The sequence below is a fragment of the Vombatus ursinus genome, unplaced genomic scaffold (assembly GCF_900497805.2).
Source record: "Vombatus ursinus unplaced genomic scaffold, bare-nosed wombat genome assembly UNPS02014782.1, whole genome shotgun sequence".
Lineage (NCBI taxonomy): Eukaryota > Metazoa > Chordata > Mammalia > Diprotodontia > Vombatidae > Vombatus > Vombatus ursinus.
In genome coordinates this window covers 4,568,180-4,593,022 of record NW_020954560.1, presented here as the reverse complement: position 1 = coordinate 4,593,022, position 24,843 = coordinate 4,568,180, and the positions used below count along the sequence as shown (strand labels likewise).

The window sequence follows — 24,843 nt, the reverse complement described above, 5'->3', positions numbered from 1 at the left end:
CACAAAGATATCTATCTCAGAAGGGAAGACCCTTATTGTTTCTGGACAGAAAAGAAAATAATTGTGATTTACAGGGGCAGCTAGATGGCGCAGTGGATAGGGCACAGGTCCTGGAGTAAGGAGGACCTGAGTTCAAATCTGACCTCAGACACTTAACACTCACTTAGCTGTGTGACTCTGGGCAAGTCACTTAAACCCAATTGCCTCACCAAAAATAAAAAAAAATTGTGATTTACACTCATTCTAAGACATCAAAAGCTAAACAATGAGCCACAGGGGCTTCCTCCAGGAGACCCTATGCATCTTGAAAGCAGGCTCTATGTTACTTTTTAAAGATCTGTATCCCCAGTGCCTGGCACACCGGAGGCACTCGCTATTCAATGTTTGTTGTTGCTCTTGTAAAGGTCTATTATTAATATGGTGCTGGATACAAGGGAGGAAATGCAAAGACAAATTCAAACTGGTCCCCGCCCTCAAGAAGTTCACAGTGAAGTCCACAAATAACCTTAATACAAAACGTAGGAAGAAACAAAGTACCATGAAGAACAACATTTAAGAGGAAGGCCATAGATAGGCGGCTGGGGACCAGTCGGAGGGAGGTGATTTTCTTTAATTTCAATATATAGTTATCCCTTCTACATCACGGGGATTAGGGGAACGGTGTCCCCTCAAGATATGGAAAATCCACTTTAAGTTTTTTGGCTCTCCCTTCATACCAGAAAAGAAGTCTGATTTTTTCTTTTTCTTTTATGGGGTGTTTACTGTACCTTATTGTAAAATTTGGACTGATGTTATACAATACTATACATATATTTAGTGCATTTCTGAACTTTTTCTGTCATCTGTAGTTTCCATAAAACTCCCCCAAAATTCCCATTTTAATTCTTGTGCTGACTCATGATATATCAAAACCACAATGGGGAAAGTCTCGATGTGGAAGGGATGATGGTATAAACTGTGCATGTACTGAGGGAAAAGTGAGGGAGCAGAGTAGAGTAAGGGGGAGGGGGACTGACTAAAAAGAGAGTCAAATAAGGTTTATCAAGAAATGAGGGCATGATCCCAGAGGCTTGGAACATATTAGTCATGACTTGGCCTTCCATACTCCCCATAAATAAATGGGAATGCTCTCCCTCCTCGCCTCTGGCTCGGGGAACTCCTTGAGACCCTGCCCAAATGCTACCCTCCACGAGGCCTTTCCTGATTCCAGCAATGACAGAATTCCTTTGTATTTATTTTGTCAAGCTATATATAATAGTTACTATGCATAAGTATACTATAATCTAGTCCAGGGTTTCTTAAACTTTTTCTACTTGTGATCCTTTCAGCACTTCTTCAATGTTTAAACGTTTAAGAAGCACCGCTCTAGGACTCTAGTCCATACCTCTCTATCTGGTCCACAAGTATACATAAGAGACTCAGCCAAGTATCTTGCTGAAACATGAGTATACCAGAGGTATGTTGGTAAATGTTTAATAACCACCTCTCCAGGAGTGGGGGGTGGGGGAAGTATACACAATACAATTTTTTAAAAGGTTATTTTTTTTCTCCAATTAACATCTGTTGCTTTTTTGAGTTGCAAATTCTATAAATAACTGAATTGTAGCATTTGGCAATTTTACAGCCAGAGGGAGCTGGTTTTCGCACACCTCTGGCTATATCAAATGTAAGGCACTCCCCTAAGCTCTAAGTCTGGAAACACCATTACTTTTTTTTTTTTTGGCTAGGCAGTGGGTTAAGTGATTTGTCCAGGGTCACACAGCTAGTAAGTGTTATGCATCTGAGGCTGGATTTGAACTCAGGTCCTCCTGAATCCAGGGTCTATGCTCTATACATTTCGACACCTAGCTGCCCAACATCATTACTTTTGATCACTGGATTCACTGTCTTGGCTCCATTTAGGGGAGGGCAACCTAGACATAGGTTTCCTGCTATCAGGGCAGACAGGCAACTAAAACTTGTGGAACTTATAAATTTTTTTTTTATGATTTTAATTTCAATTGCTGGGTATTTATTTCCTTGTGGGAGCAGCCAAGTGGTGCAGTGAAGGACCTGAGTTCTGTGTGACTCTGAGCAAATCACTTAACCCCGATTGCCCCCCTCCCAAAAAAATAATTTTCTTGTGGCACAGAGACACTGAGTGACTGGCCCCAGATCACACAGCCATTATTCCTCCAACAGAGGACTTGAACTCAAGTTTTAATTCATCAAACACTGACAGTGGCAGAATGTACTCAATCTTCAACCTTCATGGTTCAGTTTGACTGGTTATACCATACAGTTTTGCTGTTACATTCTTAGTTCATAGTTTTATTTTTCATGTTTTGTAAAACATGAATTTTATTTCTGAACTTAGTTATTGCTCATGGCAGAATTCTTATTTTTTTAAGCCTTTTTTTTGAGGCAATCAGGGGAGGGAGGGAGGAAAAGAGAGAATTTGGAATTTAAAATTTTAAAAACAAATGTTAAAAACTGTTTTACATGTAATTGGGGGAAAACAAAACACTAAATATTTAAAAAAAAAAAAAGATACTGTCATGGTTTGCCATTAACTTTTCCAGTGGATCTTTTTATCAGGCAATCAGAGGTTAAGTGAGTTGCCCAGGGGCACACAATCAAGAAGTGTTCGAGGCTGGATTTGAACTTAGGTCTTTCTGACTCCAGGCACAGTACTCTATCCACTCAAATACCAGCTGCCTCCACATTAGAATACCTTTTTAAAAAATTTTAAATAAAGTGTATACATATATATATGTGTGTGTGTGTGTGTGTGTGTGTGTGTGTATATATACACATATATGAATGAAAAAATATATAAACATACACAATATATCTCATATAATATGTACACAAATGTGTTCAAATTTTCTTCAATTTTTCAAAAATTTTTTCAATGACTTCTGATAGAGCACAGTCACAGTTGCAAATCTAAGAAACTCCCTTCAGCTGCAATTTCAATTGAGTATGTTGGCTTTTGGGGGATTCCTGATAGGCTAGCAGGCTACAACGTTACAAAGGACTCATTAATGCAAAATGTCATCAGTAATAAATATCCCTTTCTGCCTGCAGCTTTCCTTTAAGACCATATCCCTCTTGTTCAAAAGTCCAAGCTTGAGCACACCAATGAGAAACAATTTGTTCTTGCAGCAGGTAACTTGCCCTGCCCCCAGTGCTGACTGTAGCTCACTTCCTCTTGGGCCAGGCTAGTGATACTGGTGGCTGGTTCTTCTAGAGCCGCTCCATGGATGAAAACAGCCTCAAGAGGGCTTCAACACTGTGAGGTAGATGATTCTATATGCTCAAAGTGCACTTAAAAAAAAAAGCACATCATAATTGCAAGTGTTTTCCAACTTTTATCATTAAGAAGTTGTAGTGGGAGAAGAGTCGGTGTTTTAAACCACTCAAACAGAATGCAAAGATTTTCCAAAGACGTTTCCATCGCTCCATTGGCAGGTGTTGGATCTCATCTTTTGTTCAATCATCCTACAAAATAGAAGTTCATGTGAATAATTTCCAAAATTCAGTACGATAAACTTAACCAACATGCATTCAACACCTGTTGTATGAACGGCCCTTTGCTACATTCTAGAATGAGGGAAGCTTTGAATGCCAGGCAAAAGGGTTTTGAGTTTACTCAACGGACAACAGGAACCCTCCCCCCCAATCCTTTATTCTGTGTTACAAAGTAACATTTTCTTATCTAACAATGAATCCTTTTATAAGATGCCATTCGATTAAACAAACATTATTAAGTGTTTCCATTGTTCTAGGCCACAATTTGGAGATTCATAGACAAAACAAACAAAAAAACCAGTCCCTGGCCTCAAGGAGTTTACATTCTCTTGGAGTGGAGGGATATTCAAAGATGAATAAACACAAAGTAACCTCAGGAGTGAGAGGGAAGAAGAAGAAAAGCTCCACAGAGTGGGTGGCACCTGAGCAGACCCTGGAAAGAATCCAGGGATTCCAAGCAAGAGATGTGCCTCCAGTTTGTTGTAATGGAATTTTGCTCAAATAAACACACTGATTTAAAATAGTATTTCTTGCTAGCCACTAAGCCCATAGATGAAACACAGCAGATGACAGCCTCTCTATAAGGATTTAGCAAATGTATTAAAATAAGCGCTTTGAACCTTTGTAAGGAAAGGAGGGAGATGTTATACCCACCTGATTCCCAAACTTTCCTTCCTTCAAATTTCCCAATATTTCTGGTATGCTGTTGAATGGGTAGTTAGAATCCCGAGAGGATTTGATTACAATTTGTTGTATATAGCAGAAAGCACATGGTACTTGGTGTCAGATGACCAGGTTTTGGGACTTGGTTCTATCATTTATTATTACTATTACTAATAATAATAGCTAACATTTATATAGTTCTTTAAGATTTACAAAGAGCTTTACAAATATTGTCTCATCTTATCCTCACAACAACCCTGGGAGTAATGGTACCTACCATTACTATTTCCATTTTATAGACAAGGAAACTGAGGCAGGTAGAGGTTAAGTGTCTTGCCTAGGGTTACACAGCTAGTAAGTGTCTGAGGGCACATTTGAACTCAGATCTTCCTGACTCCAGGTCCAGTACTCTACGCACTAAGCCATTTCACTGCCTAGACATGTGAAGCAAGTTATTTCCCATCCTGCAATTTCAGTTTCCTCATCTGTAGAATAGGATAATAGTATTTATGCTTCCTACTTCACAAGGTAGTCATGCTGAAAGTCTGTGGCAAACAACAAAATTCTATATAATTATAAATTATTGCCATTTAGAAGAAGCACAATGCAGTAGAGAAAGGACCAGATCTGAAAGCTGAGGACCTGAGTCTGATCCCGAGTATGTGGAGAGGAGTAGTATAAGAAGACTGGAAAGGTAGGAAGGGGCTAGGTCATAAGGTGCTTTAAAAGCCAAATAAAGGATTTTCTATTCAATCCTTGAGGCAACAGGGGATCATTGGAGATGACTGAATAAGGGGGAGATAAGATCAGTCTGGTGCTTTAGGAAGATCACTTTGAAAGCTGAGGGGAGAATGGACTTCAGTTGGAAGAGCCAAGGCAGGAAGATCACCCAATAGGCTACTGAAATCGTCTAGGCATGATGTACTGAGAAAAGGGGCAAATGAGAGAGATGGGTAGAGTAAAATCAACAAGCCTTGGCAACAGATTGGATATGGGAGGTGGAGAGCTTGGATGTCTGAGAAGATAGTAGTGTCCTGCACAATAATAAAGTTAGGAAGATGGGAGAAAAAGATGAATTCAATATATTTACGGACACATTCAGTTCAAGATGTCCAACAGGCAGTTGAAGATATAAGACTGGTATCTAGGAGAGACCTCAGGACCATATAAATAAATCTGAGACTCATTTACATAGAGAAGACAGTTAAATCCATGGGAACTGATGAGATCTCCAAGAAAAATAATCTAGTGGGAGAAAAGACTGGGCTCAGGGCAGGGGCTCTGGGCACACCCAGGTCTAGTGGGAATGACCAGGTTAAAGGTCCAGAATAGGAGACTGGAAAGGAACAGTGAAGCAGTAGAAGCAATTAGGATCAAGGGGAAGAAAGTGACCCCAAAATTAAAGGTTGCAAAGAGGTCAAGAAGGAGGAGAATTGGGGAAAGAATATCTGATTTAGCAATTATGGGATCACTGGTAACTTCGGAGAGAATAGTTTTGGTCAAATGATGATGCTGGAAGCCAGACTGCGAGTTAATTAAAGAAAAGAAAGCAAAAGCACCTACTATAGATAGCTTTCTCAAGGAGTTTAGCCATTTAAGGGAGGAGAAATGCAGGATGACAGTTAGTGTACCTGGAAGGATCAAGTGAGGAGGCTTTTTTGAGGATGGGGAAACATGAATTGGATGGTGAACTTGGAGATCGGGGTGTTTGAGGAAGCATCCATACGGATGCTGAAGTGTCCTAGTACGAGGGCAGGAGGGAGGAGAGAAAGGCTGTGAGCCAAGCATCAAACTCCCTGAGGAAAGAAGAAGAACACGGAAGAAGCTGAGTGTGCCTAGCAAAGTCCTAGCAAGGTTAGGATGTGCTAGAGAAGCCAGTGGAGTACAAGCGAAGAGCTGAAGACCCCTACAAATAGTGTTTCACAAGAGTTCTCCAGGGGAGCTAAGAGCAAGGATTATAAAGGCCCAAGATTTCACTTCCATCAAGTAGAGAGAACAAGCAGGCCTCTCCTATGACCCGTAGAGAGAGTAACACATGTGGATTTCTGTCATGGCCAAGGGACAGTTATTAACACTCAAAGAGAAGGCCAATGCTACTCACAGGAGGGAAGGTGAAGGAGCTTTTGGTGTCAGGGAGAATGAAGTATTCCTTAAAAAAAAAAAGTGAAGGATTTCAGTGGGAATCAAGGAAGACAAGCCACTTCGTTCACCAGTTTGAACCTCGGTTTTCTCCTGTGTAAAATGTCGGGGAGTTGGACTTGTCAAAGATCTCTAAGGTTCCTTCCAGGCCTAGCAATCTAGGAGCCAACATGCACCATTGACTCTGGAATTCAGTGCTGGCAACAGGCGTGACCACTCTGTCTCTCTCTCTCTCTCTCTTTTTTTTTTAGGCAATAGGGGTTAAGTGACTTGCTCAGGGTCCCACAGCTAGTAAGTGTCAAGTATCTGGTCTGAGGCTGGATTTGAACTCAGGTCCTCCTGACTTCAGGGCCAATGCTCTATCCACTGTGCCACCTAGCTGCCCCCCATTCTGTCTCTCAGTAGGCATGCTGGGTAGTTGGAAAATGGAGGGTTGTCATCTTAGCTTCTATCCATTTCCTTGACCAAACTTGGGACTTGAATAAGCAGTGAAACTATCACAGAATGGGATGAAGATGGAGGATTCCTAGAGCAGAAAGTTAGATTGCTACTAATAAAATAATGGCTGGCATATGCATAGTGCTTCGAGGTTTGCAAAACAATGTACGGACATTTTTTTCTCGCTGACTCTCACGACACCCTATGAGGTAAGTATCACAGAGGAGCACTTTATAGGTGAAGAAATTGAGGGTCGTTAAGATAAACCGCTCTATGATCACACAGCCAATGAGTATCAGAGGGGGGATCTGAATCAGTTCTCCTGTACTTCCAAGGCCAGTGCTCTTACCACTATCCCAACGTAGGTCTCTGCCAGTACTATCATTGTTATATCTATTGGCATCTATGATTTCCTTTGTGTAGAGAGCTCCTACAATCAATGAGATCATATCTGTAAAGCACTTAAGGCAGCTAGGTAGCACGATGAACCAAAATCAGGAAAACCTGAGTTCAAATTCAGCCTCAGAGACTTACTAGTTGTGCAACTCTGAGCAAGTCACTTAACTTCTGCCTGCCTCAACCATAAAATGAAGATAGTAATAGCACCTACTTTCCAGCCTTGTTCTGCGGATCAAGTGAGATAATATTTCCAAAGTGCTTAGCATTAGTGCCTGGAATATAGTAGGTGCCATATAAATGCTTACTCATTTCCCCCACTTAACACACAGCAGGCATTTAATAACTGCCTGTTCTCTCCTTTCCCTCCTGGTGTGGAGCTTCCTCTACTGATAAAGATCAGAAGGCACTTGACAACTTTGACAAGTGAAAGGTAAAGTGACTTGTTCAGGGTCACAAAGTCAGTATGTATCAAAGACGGGATTTGAATCCAAGACCGTCTGTCTCAAAGGCCAATTCTCTACTCACTATGAGTCGATGCTTATTATTGTTGTTAATAATAATAATCTCATTATCATCTTTTACATTGAGATTAAGACACAAACAATCCTCAAACAAGTTGCTTTCCCGATGTTATACTTTTATATTTCATGTCCTGAGTACTACAGCATGGTGGACAAGTCAACTACTTTTTGTAGTTGGATACTACAAGTGTAGTGTCTGTAGGGGCCACGGATACTAGTCAAGTGTTGGCTGTAAGCTTATCTTCTATACGGTCACTGAAAGCATCTTGAGGACAATTACAGCAGCAGCAGACAGCATGATGGAAATGATACCCCTCCCTTGTCCTGTTCTCAAAGGACTTTGATTTCTTCTGCTAGACCAATTTTGAAGGTTTTTCGGTTCCACAAAGTTTGGAGATGAGTATCTGGTATGATGACATCTATTACAAAATATTGTTCTTAGTTTTTTGGTAGATTTGTGGTGTATGTTTTTTAAATGGATCACTATTATGCCTGGGTGATTGTGGGTGACGATACTATCTATGGTAATGGTCTGATTTCAGTACAATGTGTTATTAATGTTGTTGTCATTTAAATTAGAATAATTCTAATTCTTAAAAATAAATTCTTATTTTACTGCACACTTATGACTGAAGCCTATGCTTCTTAACCAATTGGCAGAAAAAGTTAAAAGGACCCTCCTTTTGGAATTGTCACTTAGGTGACAGAGTGGATATAGAGTGCCGGGGCTGGAGTCAGGAAGCCCTGAGTTCTAACCCTGCCCCAGACACCTATTAGCTGTGTGACCCTGGGTAAATAAACTTGCCTCAGTTTTCTCATAAGTAAAATGGGAGAACTGTACTCAACAGCCGTTGAAGTCCTTTCCAGCTCCAAATCTTATGGTCTCATGACCAGTTTAAAGTCACCTCAAAACAAACTTACTTTCTTAGCTTTTGAGTGATTTTATTTTTCCCCTGTGTTGTTTTGGACACTGAGAAGAACTACTTAAGATGAGCTGTAGATGGCTTGTGAGCTGCTCAGAGGCATGGAGCCAGCCCCCAAGTTTGAATCTAAGAACACAGAGCCAAGAGCTGCTTGCAGTTAAGCAAGTGGCCACAGTGGGGCAGCACATGTGAACAGGTTATGGGATGTTTGAAGAGGAAGAAACTGTGACCATCCCACTGAATGTTTGAAAGTGTATCAGATGCAGCCGCAGAGAGTGTGCTACATCCTGGGGACATCACAGATCTGAGCAGAATGTGAGGGGGCTGTGAAAGCAGGACGGAGGAAAGGAACACGTCCTTGTAGAACGCATACTCTTACATTTCTATGTTTGTATGTGCACATGTGTCCTGATGGTAAGGGCATGTACCTTCCAGGAAAAACATAAAGGGGGGAGAAGCAGACAGTCAGAGTGGCCCTTCCCTGTCACACCTTCTTCATCCTACCCTCCTCACTTCTGCTGTCCGTGTCATCCCGTGTCTTACACCATGAATCTACTCTCTTCGTCCACGTTTTCATTGCCCTGACAAAACTGAATCTGCCTTACCCAGAGAGGAAGCTGAGCCCAAGCTCCAACCAGGAGTCCGGCAGCAATGACCGCAGGAGAGGGGGAGAAGCAGACAAAACTAGCCAGATAGAACAAATAATAAACATTTCTCTAGCACCTACTATGGGCCAGGCACTGTGAGAAACACTTTACAAATAGTATCTGATTTAATCCTCACAACAACCGTGGGAGACAGGTGCTATTATTAGCCCCACTTTACCGATGAAGAAACTGAGGCAAACAGGGGTTAAATGACTTGCCAAGGGTCACATATACCTGGTGAGTGTGTAAGACCAAATTTGAATTCAGGTCTTCCTGACTGTAGGTCCAGCACTCTATCCACTGTACCACCTGGATTGGCTTCAGTCAATTAAAAAATGGCCGGTAGATAGAGCACTGGCCCTGAAGTCAGGAGGACCTGAGTTCAAATCTGGCCTCAGACCAAACACTTGACATGTACTAGCTGTGTGACCTTGGGCAAGTCACTTAACCCCAATTGCCTCACTGAAAAATTAAAAAAAAAAAATGGCCAGGCACTTTCAGGACATAGCCTTAGCACCTTCCCTCTGAGAATATTTCCAATTAGTGCATTTTGTTCCTAGAGTGAAGAAGTCCTGAGTTCCAACCCAGTCTCAAACACTTACTAGCTGTGTGACTCTGGCCAAGTTCCTAAACCATGCAAACATAATGGTTTGCATACTTTCTCCCCCATTTGACTGTGAGCTGGGACTTTTTGTGCCTTACTTTGTATTCCCCAGTACCCAACATGGTGCCTGGCACACAGTAGGTGATTCATAATTGCTTGTAGACTTGATATCTAAGTGGCTGCCTCTGCTGGAAATCCAGTCTATAGCTACAATTACCATTTACAGATGATGCCAAGCCAACTCAAGTCTTGTGAATTCAAAGTCAAAGGAACAAGAATCACAGCAAATAAATACAGCATCTAACAGCAGAGCTACAATGATAAAATGTGATAAACTGACTTTAGACTAGCTTCCTCTCTAATTTGTTTTAAGAAGGTCTCTTGGGAGTGGTGTACTTTCTGACTCGGGCTCTCTTCCTGATGACTCAGCCGAGGTTATGCTGAGGCCCCAGCTATGGTGTGGGTTCTGGGTAGGGGCAGGAGGGAGAACAGGAAACAGCATAGCAGGGAGGTGGGGGGAGTGCAGCATGGAGCACCTGGGGAGACCAAGAGGTCAGTGACCTCTTAATGCCTATGTGCCAGGCATCGTGCTAAGCACTGGGGATACAAAAAGAGGCAAGAGACCGTCTGCCCTCAAGAAGCTTATAATCTAATGGAGGAGTCTACACACAAACACATATATGTAAAGCAAGCCATATAAAGAATAAATAGGAAATAATTAACAGGGGGAAGGCACTGGAATTAAGAGAGGTTGGAGAAGGCTTCCTGTAAAGGATGGGATTTCAGTTGAGACTAAAGAATTTTTTTTCAACTTAAGTCTAAGCTGAGTCAGAGAAGTCAACAGGCTGAGTCAATCAGTCATTCCAGGCACGGGAGGCAGTGAGAGAAAATTCCCAGAGCTAAGTTAGGGATCGTTGTGTTCATAGAACAGTCAAGTATTATCCAGTATTATCACCGGATCGAAAACAGCTGAAATGTGTCATCGGGTCTCAGATTTAGAGCCAGAAGGGACTTGAGAGGTCCGTCAAGCCCATCTGGGCCAACCCCTTCATTTTACAGATGAGGAATTGAGGTAGAGTGACCTGTCCAGGTCACACAGATTTCTCAGTTCCTCTAACTGCAAATGCAGCCTTCTTTCCCTGGCTGGTGACTATCTCCAGTAGAAACCTTTATAATCTTATGTGCATATCCAATGTGGGTAGCAACCAGTCTATTGATGCACGGGGCGGGGGTAGGGGGTGCCCCCACCCTTTATCACATCCAAAAAGACTAAATGGGGTCCAAGGTCATTTAGAATTTTCATAAGGATGCTGGGCCCAGGTTGGGGCTCTGTTTGGAGAATCCTAGAGAGCCTGGATCTGTTCCAGGGTCTTCAGGTGATTCGGATCTACTTCAGGAAACAGCATTATTATCATAACTCCTGTCCAAGAGCACTTTGGGGCAGACAAAAAAAAATTGTCACCTCTCATCCCAGGCTATTTGGTTAACTTCTAGGAGCATCAGTCTAGAAAAAGGAATCTGTAGCAAGATCAGACACAGCCCCCGTACCAGCATTCTCCAAGGCCAAAGATAACATATATAAAAGTCCTTTTACAATATATACATATTAGTTATTAATGCTATCATTATTATTAGTCAAAATGCTTCATCACCATGGAGAAAACTGAATGTCAAGCAGCCCCAAATTTTAGGCAATTATTGAAAAACTACAACCAATTTTCATGCATCCTTCCAAATGTCTAACATTTCAAACCAGTGGTTTACATTACCAAACCATTCTTTCTACAACTTTGAAAAATATTTAAAACAATTTGGAAAGTAATTAAAAAATTATACATACCTAATATTTATAGCTTGCAAAGGCCTATAATAATAACTGCCGCAAACACAAATGCTGCAAGTACTGGAAATCTGTGCCTTCCCTGATTCTCTGTTAAAAAGAAAATAAAACAAATGCAGATAAAGTGATTGCTTTATACTGTAAATATGCACTGAAAATGAATTTACATGATAAATCTCATTTCGCTTGTCAAGTGAATTTTCTAAACTTAGGTCAAAGGAAAAGAAGGGCAATTTCCCTGCCCTCTACATCAGGAGGGAAGGTAGATAGGATAGACAATGACCAGATGACAATATTTGAAGTAGCTACCTTGTCCCAAAATAGTTCTCCTAAGCTTAAAATTCTATCAAGCAAAGGTCAATGAATTATAGACTCTCCGAGCTGGGAGGGACCTCAAAGGTCATTTGGTATAACCTACATGGGAACAGAAATTCCTTTTGCAAAAGCCTTAACAACTGGTCATCCAGCCTTCTCCTCAATGTGTTACTTAGTTGTTTTAGTTCTGTCCAACTCTTGGGGTTTTCTTGGCAAAGATACTGGAGTGATTTACCACTTGCTTCTCCAGCTCATTTTACAGATATGGAAACTGAGGCAAACAGGGTTAAGTGACTTGCCCAGGGTCACACAGCTATTAAGTGCTAGAGGCCATATTTGAACTCAAGTCCTCCCGATTCCAAGCTCAGTGCTCTATCCTCTTCAACACTTAGCTGCCCTCCTTCTCTTCAAGACCCCCAGTGAAGAAAAATTCACTATCTTCAAGCCCAAGGAAGCCCATTCAACTTTCGGAGGGTTATATTTCATTAGGCTGTTCAAAGGACTGCCATTTACAATATTATCATTAAGAAGCCTGGCACAGTGGAGGTCAGGAAAATTTGGTTTCTAGTCTCTCCTCTGACACATATTAGATGTGTGAGCCTGGATTTCTCACAGTCTGAGGCCACTCTCTAAGACTGCAAAATTGTGAAGCAGGTGCTGAGATCTATATTGACGGAGACAGTTTCCTCTCCTGGGAGTTTCCTATACCAATGAAATTACAGATCCAGTCCAAAAAATACTAGTACTAATTATAACTAGAAAAAAGAAAAAAGACCCAACCCCAATTACATTTTTTTTTTAATGTTCTGTAGTAACTCTATGAGATAAGGAGTCTGAGCACCCTGGAAAATGCTCTGGAATTAAAGTCAGAATGCCTAAATTCAAATCTTGACTCTGACCCTTTTATTAGCCATGTGACCCTGTACAGGAAAGTTATATTATTTCTTTGTCTCAATTCTCTCATCTGTAAAATGGGGATAATAATTTTTGCTCAAACTATATGATATTTGCATTAGACTATGAGCACCTTGAGAGCATGAACCGTTGTTGTTTCTTGGTTTCTTTGGTTTTTGCCTTTCTCTGCACCCCTCAAGGTCAGCACAGTGCCTGGCACATAGTAGGTACTTAATAAATGTTGCTGTTAGGAGAGAAACACTTCATAAAGAACTGTATAGATTTGAGAAGTCATTATTATTATTTTTTAGGCATGTGACTAGACCAGTGCCACACGATTAATAAGCATGAGAACTGGGGCCTAAAAACAAAGCTCCTGACCCAAAGTCCAGCACACCTGCAGCCACACTCAAACTAGAAACCAGTGAACTTGACTTCAATTCTTGGTAAATTCTTGAACATGTTAATTACTAAAGGAATAGTTAGTGAACCTCTAGAGAAGGAAGCAATTACTAGAAAAGAGCCATCAGGACTTCATCAAGAAAAGGTCAAACCAGACTACCCTCATCACCTTTCCTTATTGTTGTTCAGTCATTGTTCAGTCTTGTCAAACTTTTCACGACCCCATTTAGGGTCTTCTTGGCAAGGATACTGGAACGGTTTGTCATTTCCTTCTTCAGTTCATTTTACAGATTAAGAAAGTGAGGCAAACAAGGTTACGTGACTGGCCCAGGGTCACCCAGCTAGTAAGCATCTGAGGCTGGATTTGAACTCATGAAGATGAGTCTTCCTGACTCCAGACCTGGCAGTCTATACACCTAGCTGCCTTTCCTTATGGAAAAAGGAAAAAATTTCTTATTTGACTTGTAGATTACAGGCTTTGTCTAAATATAAATTTCAGCTAAATATCTGATAACTAGATGGATTTGAAACTGGTTGAATGACCAGACTCAAAGAGTAGTCATGAATTAGTGTTGATTTCTCAGTAATTAAGTGAAGAGAAAAAGAGGCATTAACTTAAATGTAAATAAGCACTTAGATAGCACCTACTATGTGCCAGACACTGGCTTAAGACATTTTTACAAATATTATCTCAGTTGAGCTTCACAACAACCCTGAAAGGTAGGTCTTATTATTATTCTCATTTAACACTTGAGGAAACTAAGGCAAACAGAGGTTGAGTGATTTGCCAGGGGTCACATAGCTAGTAAGTGTCTCAGGTCAGATTTTAGCTCAAGTCTTCCTGATTCCAGGCCTAGCACCCTATCCTTTGTAGGATATCATCTAATGAGTTAAGCAGTTAAGTGTACTTGGATCTGGCTGGAGTCAGGAAGACCTGAATTTGAATCTGGTCTCAGACACAGACCATCTGTGTGACCTTGGGCAAGTCACAACCTCTGTTTGTTCAGTTTTCTCACCTGTAAAATGGGGATAATAATAGCACCCAACCGCCAGGGTTGTTTTGAGAATTGAAGGAGATAATACTTGGAAAGTGCTTAGCACAGTACCTGGCACATAGTAGGCACTTAATAAATACTTGCTTCATTCCTTCTCGAGCAAGTGGACCCAAAGAATAGTGAAAAATGCATCAAAACATCGATCTAGTCAAACTAGATGTTTTTAGCTAACTAGTCATGGTGTCAAGCTCAAATAGAAAGAGGGGTAATTAATCCAGACACAGGGATCCCTATGAATTGCACTTTGACTTAGTTTCCAAATGTGATGTTATCTATTTTTTCTTGTTAAATATTTCCCCGATTATATTTTGATCTGCGCCGGGCTGCACTCAGGACCGTTGTAGGCCCCATGTTTGACACCTCTGCTCAAGAATTTTTTTTTTTTTTTTTTGCTGAGGCAATTGGGGTTAAGTGACTTATCCAAGGTCACACGCCTAGTAAGTTTCAAGTGTCTGAGGCTGGATTTGAACTCAGGTCCTCCTGACTCCAGGGCTGGTGCTCTATCTACTGTGCCACCTAGCCGCCCCAACAATACACTTTTAAAGGAGGCTTTTATAAGCAGAACCAGATCAATAATACAATGACTATAACAATGGAAACAAAAATAAAATTACCAAAAGAAATGCAGACTCTGATTATCCAAGGAATTAATAACAATGGTCCCAGAGGACCAATAATGAAACCTATTCCCTGCCTCTAAGAAGCAGGGAGGTTGGGGACAACCATGACAGACCCTCTCATTTTACAGATGGGAAAACTGAAGTCTAGAAAGGTCAAGTCATTTGCCTGTGATTACTCACATAGTAAATACCAGAACTGGGATTTGAACCCAGGACTTCCCATTCCTATCCAATACTCTTTCCACTACAACCAACTGGGTCACATGGAGTGAGATATTTAGTTGAGTGACCCAAGGATTCATAGTAGGTGCTTAATAAATGTTAGTTGACTGATCATTCCAATCAACATTTTTTTTTTGTTTACCAATGAATGGAATGAAGACACAAATGGAATTGTAAAATATTTGCAGATTGTTGTTATTACTGTTTGTCCTTTATTCTCCAAGAGGACCGTGATATCAGGAAGGTGATTACCTGCAAGGAAATTGGATTTAAGTGAGGGAGGGCTGTGTAAAGTCATCAGCCTCACTTTCTCCTCCAGGAGCCTCGTGGGTCCAGTGGCAAGAACAGATCAGCACAACTGGAGATGCAGCCGACTAGACAATCTGCCCTCAAAGATGCTTATCATCTAATGGAGGAGGCAACATGCAAACAAATACATTTAATGCATGCTAGATATAGAATATTTGCAGATCACAAAGAACTGGAAAGCTAACACAACAGATGACCAAGTCTGGATCTCAAAATATCTCAATGATGTATCAATCCAATTAGATAACAGGGATTAATGTAAAGTCATCCACTTATCCTCAAGAATAGGACAAGGGAGGCATGGAGAAAGAACAGTTCACATGAAGAAGGCCTCCAGGGTTATAGTGCTATTGTACTCTGCCTTGGTCAGATCATGTGTGTGGGGAACTTCTTGTGCTCAGTTCCAGGAACCATATTTGAGGAAGGGCATTGAAAAATTGTTGTGAATACAGAGGGGAGGGCTATAAGTTTAACGGGGCCATTTCCAATCATCCTGAGCTATATCTGGCCACTAGACCCTGTTGGCTCCAGAGGAGAAAGTGAGGCTGATGACCTTGCACATCTCTCCTTCACTTAAATCCAATTCACTTGCAAGTCATGGCATCGCCTCCCTGATGTCCTGGTTCTCTTCAAGAATGAAGGACAAACAACAAGTCTGACAAGGAGACTGGAGTCCATACCCTACAAGGATGGGCTGAAGGAATGGAGAATGTTAAGGCCTGAGAAGACAACACTTAAAGAAACAATGACAGTTGTCTTTAAGAATGTAAAGGACTGTCCCACGACAGAGGGATTAGAGAGTTCTGCTTTTTTGTTTTTAAACAGTACAAGACTTGGAGCCACGGGGAGAAATTATAGAGAGGCAGCAAGTGTCCAGTAGAAGGCAAACAACTTCCTAATAATTAAAGTAGCCCAACACTGGAATGGGTGACCTCAGACTTGTCCTACTGAGGGTGTGTGTGTGTGTGTGTGTGTGTGTGTGTTTTCCACTTTGGAAATCCCATCCAATTCTGAGTTTCTGTGAATAGGGTTGGAGTTCAGGCTGTCCCCTGATAGATTAATGGACCTCCTGAAATGGTGGTTGTCCTTCATTCTCAGAGAGGACCAAAATGACATCACTCTGTCAGGGTCAAGGCACAGTGTGTCCACCTGCGGCTGACCAGAACAATAAGAGCTTGGAAGGCTCTACCACAGGTCAGGTACAAACAGTCCATGTGAACATTTGGGGTAGAGATGTCTCTAAATCTGTGCATCTCCCATTTCAGCTCCATCTTCCCAAACCCTTTCCCTCACCCCCTCCACAATACCACAGTGTCTCCCAAATGACGTAAGTGTTCCTACCTCGAGTACTTTTTGTTCCTCTATCAAACCCAGACTGAAAAGTCCATTCATTTCCCCCCACCCACTCCCCAAACATGCAAGTTTCCATTTGGTTTCTTTTGTGACAAATCATTGACTGACTAAAATAAGAACAAATCTGAGAATAAACATGCTATGTCTTTGCTTCCTGGTTTTATAACTGCTATTAAACATATGGCCTGACCAAAAAGTCTCAAAATCTATTTTTCCCTTTAGGGAAAACTCATTATTTTATCATTTTGTTAACTCAAAACAAAAGAACTTGACATTTGCTGACTTTAAATGACAATTTTTTTAATTTAATTTTTTTTAAAGTTAAAAATTAACTTTAATTTTTACTTTTTAAAATTTTTAAAAATTAAATTTAGATTTCTGAATTTGAATTTAAATTTTTAAAAATTTTTAAATTTAAATTTTTAAATTAAATTTAATTTAAAAAAATTTTTAAATTTAAAAATTAACAAAAATTTACTGATGCCTTCTGTTTTTTACATCATGGTTATTTCTGGTTATAGCCACCCCCATCCCCAATCCCCATAAGTGAATCCTCCTGTGCAACAAAGCAAAATAGTTTCAAGTAAAAACAAACCACACAGTGACTAATGTGTACAATATCAGTGTATGATGTGTACAACAATCTGCCCTGGTAGTCCACCACCCCCACCCTGCCTTTAAGAAGCAGGAGATCAGTTTCATAATTAGTCCTCTGGGACCATTATTATTAGTTCTTCTCAGAGTCCATATTCTGGTAATTTTATTTTTGTTTATATTATTATAGTCATTATATTATTGATCTGGTTCTGCTTATTACTACCCCCTTTAAAAGTGTATTGTTGGGGCAGTTAGGTAGCACAGTGGATAGAGCACAGGCCCTGGAGTCAGGAGTACCTGAGTTCAAATCTAGTTTCAGACACTTACTAGTTGTATGACCCTGGGTAAGTCACTTAACTCTGACTGCCTAAAAAAAAAAAGTGTATTATTGCTGTTCTTGGTTTTCCCAGATTAAGGAATTCACTATCTACTCCCAAGGTAACCCATTCCAGTGTTGGATTATTCTAATTATTAGAAAATTATTCCTTATATTGGACCCACAGCTGCCTCTCTATGAGTATTTTGCTCAAATGATTCTTGAGCAAAGTTCACCTCTTTAATCAAAGATAAGCATACCTATTTGCAACTGGGTAAGTTTCTGCATAAGACCTGCAGAGGCTTAAGGCTCACAGATTTGGAGTTTGAAGGGACAAGTCTTGTCCAATCCATTCCTTTTTCAAATGAGGTTTCTACAGCCCAGAGAGGTTAAGTCACTTGTCCAAAGTCACACAAGCAGGATGTTGCTGAACCAGGGTTTGACCCTGTCTCATAGAATCAAGTCCTGCAACTCTAATCCCAGCACTCTTTCCATTGTACTCCACTGCCTCCTGTAGTCAATTTCATATGAATACTCACTGTCTGGGACACAGGTCTTGAGAAAGAGTGAAGATTCAGTTGTAGATACAGGGTTCCAAGTAACACAAGAGATTGCTTGTTGCAAATCTTCACCATTCTTCAGCTGCACCTTTGATTGTGAAATATTCATATAGGATCCAGGAAACACCCATTTGTAATTTAGAAAGCGACTGTCTTCTGATCCATTACATGAAACTGTAAAGTTTTCACCATCAAAAGAACAGTAGAGATCAGGTTGTGGAAGTTTCTCTAGAGAGAAAAAAAAAATCAAGCAAGTTATGTATCACAACAGAAACTGGTTTTACGCTCCAAGTACATTTAAAACTGCCACTTAAAAATGTGAGGGGGAAAAGGACCTACATGCACAAAAGTATTTATAGCGGCTCTTTTTGTGGTGGAAAAGAACTAGAAATTGAGAGGATGCCCATCAGTTGAGGAATGGCTGAACAAATTGTGGTATATGATTGTGATGGAATATTATTGTGCTGTAAGAAATGATGAGCAAGGGGATTTCAGAAAAACCTGGAAAGACTTACACGAACTGATGCAAAGTGAAACGAGCAGAACCAGAAGAACATTGTACACAGTAACAACAACATTGTATGATGATCAACTATGACTGACTTAGCTCTTCTCAGCAATACAATGAGCCAAGATAATTCCAAAAGATTCATGATGGAAAATGCTAACCACATTCAGAGAAAGAACTGACAAAATCTGAATGCAAATCAAAGCATACTATTTTCACATTATTTTTTGTATTTCATATTTCGTATTTTTCCTTTGTTCTGTCTCTTCTTTCACAACACGACTAACACGGAAATGTGTGTTATATGATTGCACATATATAACCTAGGTCAAATTACTTACCATCTGAGGGACAGGGGAAGGAAGGGAGGGAGAAAGTTTGGAACTTAAAATTTTATTTAAAAAAAAAGAACATTAAAGTTATATTTACATGTAATTGGAAAAAAAATACTATTTAAAAGAAAAAAATTGTGAGAGGCAGTGAATAGTAGTGGAGAGAGAGCTGGCTGGGGAGCGACCTGCCTCAGACACCTCATGGCTGTGGATTCTGGGTAAGTCACTTTACCTCTCAATTTGCAGCGACTATCTAAGACTGTAAATTGCAGACAAAAGGTGCCAACCTATCCCAGAAGAGCAAGTTTCTCCATCCAGGAGTCTCCTATAGCGTAGAAATTACAGGCCTCTCTATTTCCTTCCTTATTTACAAATCTATAAGGAGCCTTAGTCTTCCTTATAAGCTCAGGAGTGCATAGAGTTCCCTTCCCTAAGCACTATGGGGGAAGAATCCTCTCTCATGCTTTGCATGATTTGGAAACTCCTGGGGCCAGAACAGTTAAATTGATACCTCATGGTGTCTGGCCACTGGGGTGAGTCCCTGTATCCCTGCTGTCTGATGATCAGCAAGGCTACCAGTGTACATAACCCAGGTCCCCTGCATGCAAATTCAGCAATCTTCCCACCATACCCTGCTACCTCTCTTGTATTTGTGTCCTCAGTCCTTAGCATAGTATTAGGCACATAGCAAGGGCTGAATAAGTGCTTTTTCATTCATTCATTCAATCATTCATTCAAGGATTTAGTCTTACGGCTTGCTTTATGCAATAAGACACCAGTTACCTGGATAAATGTTAAACGTTAAGCTACTGTCACTTATTAATAATTCACAATTGCTAAATTAATTTGCCAGATTGCCCAATTATTTATCAAGGAATGAAGCAAAAGTCAAGTGGGTGAACTCTGAGACTAGGGAAGGTCTAGCAGAACACAGGGTGTTGCCCAGGCTGTAACTAGGGTTCTTCTACCCAGGAGGTCAAGATTAAAAAGGACACTGAATCTCTATATTCCCTCTGTAGGTAGAAATAACTGAGTTTAGCACACAACAGGAATAATTATGAAGATAGGCTTCTGACCACAAAGGACAACCTTTGCGTCACCATCAGGGTGGGGCAACATTCCACGTTTCTTCCTCCATTGGGCCTTGTATCACCAGGTTTAAGTGGGTCTGCCCCTCTGCCCACAACTGAATTTGTCTTAAAAAGTTAATCTGAGGACACCTTTCCTACTGTTTGTCCCAGACATTACACTGGGTCTAGTGGAGCCTCCAAAACAGCCAAGGTGGCAGCATGCTGGCACAGTAGGTTTGCAGGAAAGAAATCAGAAGGAAACTAGGGAATGCTGAAAATATATTTTATAGGTCTTCGAGCTGGAAAACACCTCAAAGATCCCATTAGATTGTGAGCTTCTTGACGACAGGGACCAGAACCATGCTTTTTTGTTTTGTTTTTTAAAATTTATTGCTTTAAAAAAAAACAAAAACAGCATTTATATAGTTATCTCTACCCCCACTCTCCTTTGTAACAAAAACAGTTAAGCAAGTGAAACTGACACACTTCCATACCCCAAAACCCCATCAACCTGTGAAAAAACGTTTCATCAGTCTTCTGGTCAATATTAGTTATTTACCTTAACCTGAATTTTTTTTTTAGCATTTTTCTTTCCATGAAACACGTCTCTTGATTCTGCTTTCTTCACTCTCCATAAGTTCATACAAATCTTCCCTAGTCAGAACCACACTTTTGCCTTTCTTTGTAGCCACAGCCCTCAATACAACGCCTGGCACATAGTAGGTGGTTAACAAATGCTTTCTGACTGACCGATCCTCTACTTCAAATCTCTCATTTTTTACATTTACATAGGAGACTGATGCCTAAAGACTTGCCCAATTGAACTGACTTGCCCCAAATCACACAGACTGTAATAGAGCAGGGACCGGCACTTAGGGCTTACTTCACTTCACCATTTGGTAGAAAAGGTCACACAGGCAGTAAGCGGCAGAGACTGGATTTGAAGCTAGGTTCTCTGAATCCTAATCAAGCTCTCTCTTCACTTTGGCACAATGCTTGAAGGGCTTCCCAGAGTGAGAAATCCTAAACCGCAGAGAAATGCTAACTCTGGTATTGCTTTTCCTTCTTACCGCACTAAAGGATTGTTCATACAAGTGAGACGAACTACTTTGCCCTCACTCTGAATTGCAGTAATACCTTTAAATAGACTACTTCAGGCACTTCTTTTAGAGTTATGCATGTAACTCTCTTTTCTTAATGAGAAATGAATTGCATTAATTATAAGCACTTATTAATTGGTTAATAGTTTCATATTTTAGTCATGAAGTCAGTCCGCAGCCTACTCCCTTTCCAGATGCACCCTGAAGTAGGGCATGATTATGATGGTTGTTTTCCTGCATGATTAAGGTGTGTCTCTGAAAGAATGAGAGTCAGATGAGATTTAGAGTAACCTGAAAATCCAGAATTGGGGGAGAGGGGAAATGGGATGTGGAACTATGCAATTATATTTGCATATTTTAATAACAGAGTTATCTGGCAGCGGTAAGTATAATGAGACTTTCAGAAAAGATTATGCCAGTATTTGGAATATCAATCTTTGCATTGGCATGTTTAGAAACAATAAAAGCAATAATAAAAGCTGACATTTATATTGTACTCTAAAATTAGCAGAGTTCTTTACTACATATATTCCCATTTGATCCTCACAACAACCCTGTGCTAGTATTATACCTATTTATAGATAACAAGACCTGAGGCAGACAGCAGTTAAATGATTTGCCCAGGGTCACACCGCTGGTAAGTGTCAGAGGTAGGATTTGAACTCAGGTCTTGCTGACTCCAGGTTCAGCACTCTATCCACTGAGCTACACCTTAGGGACATGAATTATATTATCATATAAGTAATACTGTATTAAATTCTATATAATACAGTAAGATTTTGATGAATTTGTAGTACCATTGATCTGAGTGTTCCCTTTGAATTTCAACACATACATATCTGTCCAGCCTGTGCTACTTTTGTCCATTTTTTCTGACCCTGTGATTTTGTTGTTATGTGGAAATCACAGGGAGAAAACTCCCTTTATCAGTTCAGGTCTCAGCCTTCTCTTCAACTTATCATTCTAGAGAGATGCCTTAGGCACTGAAAGGTACAGAGACAGGCTGGCATCCAAATCTTCCTAAAGGAGGCTGTCTTTTTACCCACGATGCTATGCTGATTTTCATACTCTTCTCCAAGTCCTTCTCCACATCTCCTTCACCGTGGGGCCACGCAACATACTAAAGGCCTTCCTCTAGATAGCTTGATGCTATAACTTACCAATGAAACCAAAATGCCCCAAAGTTATCCCTTGCCACATAAGTATGATGCTCTTTTTAAAAAATAAGTTTTTATTGATTTTTTTTATATTACCATAGTTTCGCCTAGTGTCCCTTCCTCTCCCAGAGAACCATATTAAAAAAATAGTATTTTTTAAAAGAAAAAGAAAAGACAAGGAAAAAAATCAATGCAGCCAATCAATACATTGAAAGTCTGAAAACACATGCAACATACAACACAGACGTACTTCCCCTCTCCCCAAAGGGTTCGGCATTCAAAGCCTTTCTTAACCCGACCCTCCTATCTTTCCAATTTACTCACACCATATTTTCTGCCAGGTACTCTTCAATCCAGTGACACTGGCCTCCTGGCTGCTCCACAAACAAGCCCCTCCATCGCTCAGCTCTGGGCATTTTCTCTAACTGTGCCCTGCTCCTGCTCCCCCACTCCCCACCCCAACTCTCCCCTGCCTGGAACACTCTCCCTTTTCTGCTCAGACTACTGACCTCCCTGGTTTCTGTTAAGTCCCAACTAAAATCACACCTTCTAAAGGAAACCTTCCCCACCTCCACCTAATTCTAGGGCTTTTTCTCTTTTAATTATTTCCTATCTATCCCTGTATAGTCTGTTCTGTATATATTTGTTTGCATGTTGTCTCCCCCATTAGATTGTGAGCTCCTTGAAGGCAGGGACTGTCTTTTGTCTCTTTTTGTATCCCCAGCACTTATGCACAGTGCCTGGCACATAGTAGGCACTTAATAAATGTATTTTCTCCATCACTTTCTGAAGTGTAGAGAAGTGATGTCAAACTCCATAGAAATGCATCCATGTGGGTCCCATATTGACTCAGAAAACCAGAAATTAACATTATTATGATGTATTGTGTTTGTATTTATTTTCATTCACCTTTTTCATTCATTCAGAATTCATTTCATTATTTAATCAACATTGTCCAATTATATTTTCGTCTGGTTCAGGCAGCATTCATCTGCTAGCAAATTTGGTACTCCTGGTCCAGACAAAAATACACAATCTATAAAATCCTGATTTATATATAGCTTTGTCAATTTCCCAGGTGTAATTGCTCACGCTGAAAATTTAACAATCAGGTCATCTGACTATGAGCTGGCTCCTGTACAGCCCTGTATGATTTACCCAGGAAGGGATTTAAAGGAGACCTAAAGGGGCAGAGAATGGGAATTATAACAAACAAAGCAAGTCACAGCTGAAGGTGAAGTAGAGGGTTGCCTACGTGATATAATTTGAAGAATCCCAAAATGTTCCCACAGAAAACCCAAAACTCTCTCTGTTAAAATTCTACCCCAACAGAGTCTATTCCTTTGAAAAACCATCTTCTTTAAAAATAAACACATAGTCCTTGGAGGGTTCATTCTTCCTCTTTCTGTTAATGGCGGTCTGACATCTAGTTAACCAGGTTTGACATCTCAAGAGCCATCCTGACTCTTCCTTTATTACCCATAGGCAATTGATCTCCTGTCCTGCTCTTGCTAAACCTGATCTGTGCCCTTAGCACAACCATTGGTCTTTCAAATACCTCTCTAGCTTAACAGATTGTTAGAACTGAAAGTCCAAGTAGTCCCACACCTTAATTTTCTATGTGATGAAATGTGAATCTGGCCTCAGACAATTATTAGTTGTGTGACCGTGGACAAGTCACCTAACTTCTGTCTGTGTCAATTTCCTCATCTGTAAAATGGGAATAATAATAGCACTCACCTCCCAGGGTTGCTGTGAGGATCAAATGAGATAATATTTGTAAAGCACTTAACACAGTGCAAGGCTTATAGTAGGTGCTTAATAGATGTTTATTTCCTTCCTTCTTTCTTAATACCCTCTTCCTCTTTCAGATCCCACGATGCCACTCTCTCTTGGTTTTCTGATTGTTTAAACAAACAAAAGGCCACATAGCCAGAGTGACAAATTTAGTACTGGGATCCTGGTATCTTCCCTTGAAGACAGAATACAGCTCCTTCTTCCCTATCATGCTTGTTATTCAGATCTATTACAAAGGTTCTAACCACTTCCTTCCTTCGGAGATAACCACTTTAGCAGTATCTGTCCTCAGTCCTGGAATCCCTCGTCTAACCACCATCCCCCCCTGCTTTCCACTTGCATGACTCCCAACCCTGAGTCACTCACTGCCAAGTGGTGGACTGGAGCCAGACCCAATTGTGAAATTTTCAGTGTGAGCTCTGATTCTTATCATCTAGCCACTGCTCAGATTCCTAAAATCTAGCCATTGCTCAGATTCTTATAATCTAGCCACTGTTTAGATTCTTAAAATCTAGTCACTGCTGGGATTCTTATAATCTAGCCACTGCT

The 24,843-nt window shown here is 40.5% G+C and overlaps 1 protein-coding gene across 1 annotated transcript in view; it reads right to left on the bottom strand.

The window, feature by feature from the left end:
* Positions 1 to 2,837: 2,837 nt before the first annotated feature.
* The window catches only part of CD58 (CD58 molecule), an 86,483-nt gene continuing 64,477 nt past the window's right edge, over positions 2,838 to 24,843 (bottom strand). The window contains exons 4-6 of the mRNA XM_027866744.1: positions 18,310 to 18,558; positions 11,688 to 11,777; positions 2,838 to 3,483 (exon numbers count right to left, since the gene is read on the bottom strand). Coding sequence (XP_027722545.1) covers positions 11,695 to 11,777; positions 18,310 to 18,558 — 332 coding nt within the window. The 3' untranslated portion in view covers positions 2,838 to 3,483; positions 11,688 to 11,694. The remainder of the gene's footprint in view (positions 3,484 to 11,687; positions 11,778 to 18,309; positions 18,559 to 24,843) is intronic.